Source organism: Bactrocera tryoni, chromosome 5 (genome assembly GCF_016617805.1).
Source record: "Bactrocera tryoni isolate S06 chromosome 5, CSIRO_BtryS06_freeze2, whole genome shotgun sequence".
NCBI lineage: Eukaryota > Metazoa > Arthropoda > Insecta > Diptera > Tephritidae > Bactrocera > Bactrocera tryoni.
In genome coordinates this window covers 38,036,699-38,047,856 of record NC_052503.1, presented here as the reverse complement: position 1 = coordinate 38,047,856, position 11,158 = coordinate 38,036,699, and the positions used below count along the sequence as shown (strand labels likewise).

General features: G+C 39.1%; 2 protein-coding genes across 5 annotated transcripts in view; both read left to right on the top strand.

Annotated features, from left to right (window-relative positions):
• LOC120778834 (cAMP-dependent protein kinase type I regulatory subunit) overlaps positions 1-11,158 on the top strand; it is a 54,657-nt gene that overhangs the window by 6,672 nt on the left and 36,827 nt on the right. The window contains exon 1 of one of the 3 annotated variants that reach the window (XM_040110848.1): positions 6,328-6,348. The exons of 1 other annotated variant lie outside the window; for it this stretch is intronic. The gene's annotated coding sequence lies outside the window, so the exon portion shown is untranslated. Of the gene's footprint in view, positions 1-6,327; positions 6,349-10,090; positions 10,217-11,158 lie in introns of those variants that run through there. One more of the 3 variants, XM_040110853.1, reaches the window with a different exon arrangement.
• On the top strand, positions 125-910 carry LOC120778836. 2 transcript variants are annotated; one of them, XM_040110856.1, is made up of 2 exons: positions 125-456; positions 531-910. In XM_040110856.1, exons 1-2 carry the CDS (start codon positions 220-222, stop codon positions 765-767), a joined length of 474 nt encoding a protein of 157 aa, XP_039966790.1. In that variant the 5' UTR covers positions 125-219; the 3' UTR covers positions 768-910. The 2 variants fall into 2 exon arrangements, with proteins under 2 accessions (XP_039966790.1, XP_039966789.1); XM_040110855.1 differs by having other exon boundaries at positions 513-910.

Below are 11,158 nucleotides of genomic sequence, written 5' to 3'. Positions count from 1 at the left end.
TACCTATTATACGGTATCATTACACATTATAACACTTTACATGTTTAGCACTCATATAATTGGGAAATAATTTACCACAAAGCATTTGAAAATATTTTCAAGATTTTTTCTTGATATTACATTTTCATTTCATTCATTTTTCACAAGCATTACAAATTCTAGTGTAAAAATATTGAATTATAAATACATATGTATATATTTTATTATAAAAAAATTTAAATGGAAATACAAAAAACATTATCGACGCCTAAACCGCCATCTAAAACAGCTTTTTTGAAAACGAGAAATGGAAAATGCCACCGGCCTAGCGGGACACTTCATCGGAATCCATATTTAAACTTTTTAAGAGAATTCCGTTTGCGCAATACTGGGCTATCGGCGGTCGAGATTATACGTCGCGGTGCCAGGGAGTGGAGAAATATGCCCAAGGAGGACAAACTGCAGTTTATTGAAGAGGTTAGTGTGAATTTTGTCTGATCCATCATTCAGTTCAATCTAAGTATTTACCATAGGCTTTTTATGCACCGAAGAAAAGGAAGCCACCACCACCACCACCGGCACCGTTACCCGCGCAGCCGACACAAATGCGCGTGACGCCATTCCAAGACACTTGTATAGTATGCCCGAATCCTTGTGCGAAAAAACGTCTCAGAAGAAAGGCGAGATGTGCCCGCAGACGCAGACCTAAGAGGAGGCGTTGCGCCAAGAAACGGCGTCCAAAACGCCGGGGCTGCAAACGTAGAAAGAGAAAAAGCTGCAGAATTTAGTCGACGAGGGATTAGGAACAAGGAAAGTGATATTAAATTAAAAAAAATCAATTCGTGTTTATGGAGTAAGCGTGTTTAGTAGTTGTTAGTAGTCTGGCATAAAATGTGTGTGAATAAATGAAAAAAATTTTGTATATTTTTAATCCATTTGTTTCCTGTGGAAAATAATTAGCTTAGACTAGATCACGAAGCTGAAGGCGGGGAAGTAACAGCAGTGCTCGATGCAGTATTTTCGATGATTTATGGCACAAAGCTTGCTCAGATTACCAACTTTATAACCTTGCCTAAGTGCTGGTTCCACATTTCGGTAAAACAACTTTTTGATAGAACTGGGAAATCTAAAAATATTCTACTCGTTAGTATAATAAACTAATAATGATAACAGAGAACTATGAAATAAGACTTTTATAGTATTGCAACTTGTAGCTGTTGGTAGAACACTTAAAACTAATCGAGATATGTATGGAGTAGTTAGTTTCTGCCACGAGTACTGAGTGTATACAAACACTGCGAAGATATTTGTCTATATATAAGAAATTTTATTAATGTTACTGTCAGTGAATCTATGTGAATGATCATGATGACGAGAAGATTTGAATTCTGCGTAAGAATTGAACTTGTAACCCTGTCCGTTGGCATTATAGGAAGGTTGGTATTACAGATAAGCGAAATCAGACTGTTGCCACGTCGAAAGAAATCCGTTAATCGAAAACCTATAAGTACAATGTGAAAATGGGGGAAAGCGATCATAACTGTTTAAGTTCCCATATTCCCGAATATTTGGACTAAATGCCAATGGTTGACTTTTTACCGAATATTTAAATCAATCTGTGAGCCGTTCCCACGACAGTCGGGTCTTAGAAGCGGTAACGAACCCGGATTACTATACGGCCAAGGACTGTCAACTCGTCACCGTTTCTCGAATTTTTCCAGGAATGTTTTCTACCGTTATAACAATAACAACATTAATATGTGAGTCATATTATTGAAATTCGAAGAGAATTTTTTATGATAATAGCATGCCACGGTGTCTAAAGCGGATAAAAACTCGTCAAAATCTCCCTGACGTTATACTGTATATGAATATTGGTCAATATATCAGTTATCTTAAATACATTCAAAGAGCTGCATTTTCCGGTAATATTATACTTGTGTATGGTAAAACTGAATACAGTCAGACCGTTGACTTTTGATGGAATTTTATAAGCATAATATTATTTAACGATAAATATGAATAAAATCGGTCTAGACTTTGCTCTAAATATCATATCCCTCATAATATTTACGATGGCTTGAAATATAATTGAGATATATGGATGAAATTTGGAGACCGAAGGCGTCTGTATTTTGGGATGCGCATATGATAATTTTTATTGACTACCTTAAAACAGGAAATACCATCAACAGCAACTTTATATAGCTTAATTGGCGTTATTGGCCAGTTGAAGGACGAAATTGCCGAAAAACGGTCGCATTCGAAAAAAAGAAAGAGCTATTTCACCAAGCCAAGTAACGTGTCACCAGTTAGTGAAAACGACAGCAAAAATCTTTGAATTAGGTTTCAAATTGCTACCGCTTCTACCGTTTCACCAGATCTGGCGCCTCAGCAGCTATTTCCTGTTTTTTTGTCTAATGCAAAAATGAGCACCGAAACTGAGGTCACTGAGGTCTATGAAGTCTATGAGGCAAAGGAGAAATCATACTACAAAAATAGTAACGATAAATTGGAGGTTCCCTTGGAAGGGAAGGTTGAGTACTCGTGAAGTCGCGAATAATCCTACTTGGACTGCTGATCCCTTGTGTTATCATTGCGGCGATGTGAGCTTTGCAGTTTGGGTCAGAAGGTTTTAGCAACTTCACAAGTGCTGGTTGCTGATCAACGTTTGTTGAGCTCGAGCGAAACTCATAGATCTAGCGCCCGAATGCACGAAGGCAGGAAAATCTCTGTTCGTTCCCAACCTGCTGAATTTAGGGTATGGCTGAGTTTTTCGGTATGCTCATCGGCTTTACAATTTCCGTCGATTCCGGTGTGCCTTGCCCCAGGCAACTTTAATATGCCAGCAACTTGATGTTACTGTTAGTGAGATCACGCACTCCTTGGCTAGCTTTCAGCTCACTGTTAGAGAGCTCAATGGCTGTATAGCAGCTCTGCTATTTCGTTGGATGTATCTTCTTCTTCTTCTTAATTGGCGTAGAAACCGCTTAAGCGATTATAGCCGAGTTAACAACAGCGCGCCAGTCGTTTCTTCTTTTCGCTACGTGGCGCCAATTGGATATTCCAAGCGAAGCCAGGTCCTTCTCCACTTGGTCCTTCCAACGGAGTGGAGGTCTTCCTCTTCCTCTGCTTCCCCCGGCGGGTAGAATACTTTCAGAGCTGGAGTGCTTTCGTCCATCCGGACAACATGACCTAGCCAGCGTAGCCGCTGTCTTTTAATTCGCTGAACTATGTCGATGTCGTCGTATATCTCGTACAGCTCATCGTTCCATCGAATGCGGTATTCGCCGTGGCTAACGCGCAAAGGACCATAAATCTTTCGCAGAACTTTTCTCTCGAAAACTCGCAACGTCGACTCATCCGTTGTTGACATCGTCCAAGACTCTGCACCATACAGCAGGACGGGAATTATGAGTGCATCCGAGGCTGGTTATAGCTCTTCACTGGGGGTGTTTTTTTACGTGGCGGGTCCCAAACCCAGCGCACAACCCTTGTAGGGAATGTTTCGCCTTCTCACTTTAGCTCGCCTTCGAACGGATGTTCTTAGGCTACCCAGAGGATACTTGGTCAAAGACCGGAAGTAGTGAGCTGCTTGAGCCATGTGTAAAAGAATCGTTTCTGGCCATTCCCAAGTGAATGGCGATCAGAGAACTTTCCTCACTTGCGTGAACTTCTACACATGACTCCATCCTCCGTTGGATGTATACTTCTTTAAAAAAAAGTCGCACTTCGGAGAAGTACATCTGCTGCTACCTTTATGGCTGCCACTTCTGCTTGAGAGATATTACAGTCCGTGACTAGAGATATATAGTATGTATTACCAAAAGAATGCAGCAGGAGATCCGTAACTTAAGTTTTGAACACATTGATTATTGATAATTTTCCCAGTATTGTCCCTTTAAACTATATTCTAGGTATGTCCGTTCGTAAACCTTTAAAAAGGTGATCTGTTAGAAATCCCGCTTCTTGTCTGTTTTTAAGACATTTTTGGTTGCGATTAGCTTTTCGGTGCCTTCACATGATATTAGATTTGAAGAAGCAGACTTGCGAGAATTCGTAAAATTGCTGCCGCTTGTCTCTAAATTCGCTGAACTATGCCAATGGCGTCATATATCTCTTACAGCTCATTATCCATCGAATGTGATACTCGCCGTTGCCAATGCGCAAAGGCCCTTAAATTTTCCGCAGAACTTTTCTCTTGAAAACTCGTAACGTCTACTCAAGAGATGTTGTCATCCTCCATGCCTTTACACCATATAGCAGGACGAGAATAAGGAGTTACTTATAGAGTTTGGTCTTTGTTCGTCATGAAAGGAGTTTACTACTCAATTTCCTACTCAGTCCGAAGTCCTGTTGGTAAGCGTTATTCTGCGTTGGTTTTCGAAGCTGACATTGTTGTTGGTGACTGGTTCCAAGATAGACGAAATTATCTACGAATTCGAAGTTATGACTGTCAACAGTGACGTGGGAGCCTAGTCGCGAGTGCGATGACTGTTTGTTTGATAATAAGCGATATTTCGTCTTGTCCTCGTTCACAACCAGACCCATACGCTTCGCTTCCTTATCCAGTCTGGAGAAAGCAAAACTAACGGCGCGGATGTTGAGGCCAATGACATCAATATCATCGGCATACGCCAGCAGCTATACACTCTTATAAAAAGATTGTGCCTCCTCGTTTCAGCTCCATAAACTAGTCCCTCAGTTTTTGAGATATCGATATGAAATTTCGCACAAATATGGGAGGCACAATCAATCAGCATAAAGCGCAGCCCTAGGAACGATCGAAATCAGAGGATACTTGTTCTAAGACCGGAAGCTGCTTGAGCCATATCTAAAATAATCGTTTCTGGCCACTCCCTAGTGAATGGCGCTCAGAGAACTTTCTTCAATTGCGTCAACTTCTACATATGGCTCCTCCAAAGTTTAGAAAACCAAACTGAGGATACCTAAATCAAGTAACAGCTGTCAAAAGGACTAACTTCGAAAAGAGTATAGCCTCATTGAAAACCACCCTTTATATTAAGTCGGCCACAATGAGGATACAAATAGATTTAACTAAGACTTCTGATTTGGAAAACTTTTTTATTTGATCCGGTATCTTCACTAAATTTTACACAGATTATTCTCCAAGACCACAATATAATCTCCGATGAAATTGTTGAAATTGAACTACCATAGCATATAGCTAACACACAAACTGATTCATCAAATTAAAGTTCTTGTAATAAAACTTGATCTGTTAAAGGTATTAAAGCTTCGGTGTAGCCGAAAAGTTCAACATTAAAAGTGTATTTAGCAAAACTTCTATACATATACATACATATGTATGTATTTTTCACCACTTGCACAACTTTTTCGCCGCCACTGTACTCTCAACTGTTTCACACTTGATTAATTTTTAAACGCCACAAATTCTATCCATTAATACCGTTATTAAAAAATAACGAAACCCCTAAAAATATCCTGTCACTCATACAACTCATATTCGCTCGCTCATTGTGTATTTATTTTTATTTACCGTGGCATTACTTTGTTGTTGGAGTAGAAACCACCTGTTAAAACCGTATATCCCTCCAGCTGGTCAGCGCGCAACAGTACTCCACCCCAGCGTCTCAATGTACGTGTGTGTAACCTTTTCCTTGCATTGGATCTTTGTTGTTGTTTACATATACATACAAACGTGCCCGTTTAGTGCAAAATACAAGGCGTACCATTGTGTTGGGCTGTAATTAAGTTAAAAGTTGACGCTTTGACTGCTAATATTGCTCTAGTCATTATAAATTGTAAAATATGTAGCAGGCTGACAGCGGATGCTGTTGTGTGAAATCTGCATATTTCAGTCTGACCCGGATCCTTGAGGCGTGCGGTACTAGCTGCAGGTGCAACCCACATACATACATAACACACCGCACAGTTTACGGTCTCGCGAGTGTTGACTCTCTATCGCAATTGTCGGATTGGCGCCTTCCTAGTGTTGGCTATCAATAGCTTCCTTATTTACATACATATGTATGTGTGAAAGCCGCGATATACACACATACGCAGCCCAGTTTTATTTGAGTGCGAATTCATATACATATTTATTTTATTGGTGTTTTTGTATTTACAATTGCCATGGGCAATACGCTGGGAGTCAATCAAATGCAAGGGACGGTGATCGATCGCTTTAAATCGGTGTGTTTAACCACAGACGAGCATGGGGCCGTTCGCATCCGGTCTTTTTCCGATGGCGGCCATTTAACATCTCGCGTGGCGGCAGAAGCGATTCGCGACGAGCACAGACTTAGTTTGGATGTTATACATCGGGTGCGGCATGTGCGCACCTCCTGCACGACAATACCCGAGGAAGATATCGTAAGTGCACAGGTGAGGGCGGACATTTGTGTGCACTTTTGTGCATTCATTTGCAGTTTTATTGCTATTTAATATTTTATAGCCGCGTTACGTTACGTTTGTAACGTAATACATACATATAAAATTTAATTGTAAAATTGTAAAATGTAATTTTGTAAAATGTAATTTTGCTTTATTTTAAAGATAACAGTTTGCCGTTATGTCTTAAAAATTATTTTAGCCAGTAACCCCTGCGACTGGCTCGAATAAATTCCGGCTTAGATGCCACTTTTAGCAATTGGCCCCGTTGCCGTTATATTTTAAAAATTATTTGGGAAAACGACCCCTACGGCAGGCTCTAATAAATTCCGGCCGAGAGGCCCAATTTTTGACCACTTTTTGTAGCAATTTAGGCCGTATGTCAGTAATAATGAGCCGAATATGGTATCTTCCAAGATGTCAATCGTCTCGTCCCCATAAAATAATCTAGCGGTGTTAAATCCTGTAAACTTGGAGGCCGCGCCACAGACCCACGTTTCGAGATAATGCGCTCACCTAAAATTTTCCTCAATGTTTCGTTGGCTGAATGGCATGCAACGTGGTATTGTTGGAACCAGAGCTCGTCAACATCAACATCATTTAAATTCAGACACGAATAAGTTATTAGTCATGGCTCTATGGCGTTCCTCATTATCTACAACAGTTTGACCGTCTTCATTTTCAAAGAAATACGGACCAATGATTCCTTCTGCCCATAGGGGCAGGTCCTTGGGGATTATTAACATATCAAATACGACAATTTTATATTTAACGTGCCCGTTCAACCAAAAGTGAGTTCATAGATCGAAATCGAAATTTTGGTAATAAATTTGCACGATTTTCGAAGTAAGTTTGTACATTATGGAATGTCAAACCAAACTTCGTCTTCTTTATTGGCATAGACACTTAGACACATAGACTCACTTTAGCTCGTTTTAAACGGATGTTTTTCGGCTACCCAGAGGACACTTGGTCTAAGACCGGAAGCTGCTTGAGCCATATCTAAAATAATAGTTTCTGGCCACTACCTAGTGAATGGCGCTCAGAGAACTTTCTTCAATTGCGTCAACTTCAACATATGGCTCCATCCTCCAAAGTTTAGAAAACCAAACTGAGGATACCTAAATCAAGTAACAGCTGTCAAAAGGACTAACTTCGAAAAGAGTATAGCCTCATTGAAAATCACCCTTTATATTAAGTCGGTCACAATGAGGATACAAATAGATTTAACTAAGACTCGTTTTTATCTCGAAAATTTTGCTGAAATATAAATTTTGGTAAGAACCAAAAATAAAATAATGTTTTTCAGATAACTCCATTATTTTAATGAAGCGTCTATAATTTTTCTTATGAATAGATATTGCATTATTGCATATTTTTTCCTTTTACAATAACTTGAAGCAACTTATAACCTAAGCACACTTTTATCTCAGTCCTATGAGCTGCTCCTACCACTAAGAATCGAGATATTACACACACTCACAAATATTAAACAAGTCTTTTTTAATAGTTCTTCCTAAGATAACCTTCTAACGTTCGTTTTTGCGATGAAAAAGTTGTTTCTTTTATACGCCATTCTTGCGGAGGTGGCTAAAAACTTGTACGATTTCACTTTGTTGGATGGACCGTATCCTAGTAAACTCCAAAAATAAGAAAGTTCAGCCAGCAATTAAAAAATCTGTGAGCTCCAATTATGTCTGAGGCACTATGTTAATATTATTACTAAAATCTAATCAAATTCTTGTTATCAATTTTATTGTATTTTAAAGCTTCCGAACCTTAGATGATTTAAAATATAGCGTCGAATAAGTTCTTCGGAATAATATAAAACATCTACAAACTGTATAGGCTTTTTTAATATACATTGTGACAAGAAAGTACCCGGATATTGTAAATAAAACGCGAAAGATTTAATTATTCCTCAATATCTATTTTGTTAATCCTCACCAGATGTAAAACGCTTATGCCAACGATTTTCTCAGTCTTCGAAACACTTTTCATAAGCACTTTTTGGAATGGCTTTCAGCTCCTGCAACGAATTTTTGTTTTATCTCTTCGATCGACTGAAAACGGGTTGTACGGAACGGCAATTTCAGTTTGGGGAAGAAAAGAATATCACACGGAGCCAAACCGGGTGAATCCGGTGGTTGATTGTTGGTATTCATTGCGTCGTAGTCTTTTTGAAAAAAAAATTCAGCTTTATCGGGACGATTCGAGCAAGAACGCGTCTCATACACAAAATATCAGTCAAAATAATTCGAACGGACTCGCGAGAGATGTCGAGCTCTTTTGCCATCTCTCTAACACTTACCTTTAAGCACTATATCCTTCACTTTTTTTAAGATTTTCATTATTTGAAGAGGTTGTCCAGAACGTGGCATGTCTATAACGATATTTCGACCATCTTTGAAGGCTTTGTTTAATAACAATTTCCAGGTGCTTTTTCGTCACAATATATTATTCATATGGCTTGAGTAAAATTCTCTTTAAATTTGTGTCACCACTTTCTATCACTCAAATTTGTTTTAGCAGGAACTTTTCCCTAGACATTTCCAAAGTGAAAGGTGGATTTCTTCTTAAGTCGAATAAGAATTCTATAGTTTTAGACCCGAGATTAGAAAAAACTCTTAACCAGACATGTAGGTCGCCAAAAACTATAACATCATCGAAGCATCAGTTCTAGAGGCTTGCTATGTGACATCAATAAAAGTAAATTTTAATTAAAAAAAATTATTGCTAATCTAAGAAAAATATTGAATATTTAAAGTAAATAGTTTCAAAAATTAGAATTCCAAACAGTGAAAGTTTAAAAAGCACGCATAGCCTCCCAAGGCTCCGTTCTTTAAGAATGTAATTTTTTATGAGCTGTTATCCTTTAAATTATTGCTTATACATTCGGAACTTATGATTTCTGGTCACCTTTTACTTAATATTAAATTACAAATACTGAAACCGGTGTTTACTGTTACTGAGCTTTTTCGTCAGTGGACACAGAAAGCTTTGCGTTTGCCTCTCATCTTTTCTCACACAACGTACGTTGCTCAGGACCAACGCCACCCTTTACGTAAACGCATTGCTTATTATACACACATAGTATGTATGTATATCGTAAGAGCTTCGTACCGACATTGAAATGCTTGAGGAAATACATTTGTGTAATGGTAAACACAGGCAGTCACTGCTAAGTATTTCCCACATTCGCTGAAATTTATCGCTAAATAAAGCACCAAACCAATCTGAGCTCCTTTGATTTTGTTTGTGGGCATACTCGTACGATATCGGTATGCTATTACTTTCGCTACTTAAGCGCTTTTCCGATGAAGGTCACTATGTCGCCAACACAGCGGTGCTTTTATCAATATTTATGTGGTACTACTGTGTAGAGATTTAAATGGAGTGTGTACATGGATAAATATTTGTATGCCCAACGGAGTCGTTCCAAAGCCAGAACGAAAGCAACAACAACTTCGCATGTGTGTCCTGCCGTGACGTTTAACTGCAGTTGTTGGGCCAGCGGTGTTGTTGACGCTCATTGTTATTGGCGGGACGCTGTGTTGTGGTGACGATGACGTCGTTAGTGTGTTGTGCCAGTGCTCTCGTCGGAGATTCGAAATCATCCTGTGCCACTCTGCGCCGCCAACATCATCATCGTTCGTGTATATTTTGTTCATTGTGCGCCATTCAGTTGTCATTGGAACGTCTACGTGTAAGGTAGTGAGTGAGTGAGTGAGCGATAGTGTGAATGAGTGGCTATAAATGGCACTGCAAGCTTCATACAATTTCGCATAAATTACTATCGACAATGAGATGAAAGCGCTTCCGTGCACATTGAAGGATATACGTATTTTTAGTGTCTTCAGCAGTGAGTGCGGTTTATTGCGGTCCCCGTGCGCCCCTAAAATCGAAAACGGAAAAATCGAAGTGCACGCAATTCCTTCGTACGCATTCTACGTGTGTATCGAATTGCAACTTGATTAATTACCATTTTATTTGAGTAATGCTAATGGCCTGTTAACAAGGCTTGCGTTTTTACCGCCTGCCAAGTAGACAGCGTCGAGGAGTTATTACTCGGCCGTTAGTTATTGGCTAGTATCGGTTGGTCATACGTTGGCCGGTGTACTCGTATGTGTGCGGTGACATGAAAAACGTGTTAATTAAAAGAGTGCAGTGGCGGCAGGCGAGGGTCGAAAGGTTTGTGGCGGGAACGGCGCGCGGTGAAAGGTGTGCAGCATTGTTTTGTTTCCATATTAGAACAGTCGAAATGTTACTTTGTTCCCTCTTACATTTATCATTGTGGATTGCTTTATTACTGTAAACAGTTATTTGGTGTGCATTTTAATATTTCCTAAATTTTTTATGTGCATGAAATTCGTTTGATTTTACTTCCACTAAAATATTCTAAGGAAATTCTGAATGTTGATTATTTCTATTGAGAAAATCTTGAAGAATTGCTTGTTTATATCTATTTTTACACCCTGAACAGGGTTTGAAGTTTGTCACGAAGATTGTAACATTCAGAGCACATATAAAATGTATACATAAATGATCAGCGTGACTAGCTGAGACATTTCTGGCTGTCCGTCCGTCCGCCATTCTATATATACATATATATGTATATACGAACTAGTGCCTCAGGTTTTTAGATCTCTGAAATTTTTCACCAGCCCTTTTCTCACCAACAAGCTGCTCATTTGTAGGAACAGCCGCTATTGGACTACTACTATGGCATATACATAGTTGCCATACAAACTTAAACAATCGCAATTAAATTCTTAAATGGAAAACTTTTTATTTGAAAAGACAT

Coding starts and splice junctions, on each gene's coding strand:
- LOC120778836 (XM_040110855.1), top strand. CDS start 220: ATGGAAATACAAAAAACATTATCGACGCCTAAACCGCCATCTAAAACA. Junction 457..512: donor AACTGCAGTTTATTGAAGAG/GTTAGTGTGAAT, acceptor TATTTACCATAG/GCTTTTTATGCACCGAAGAA.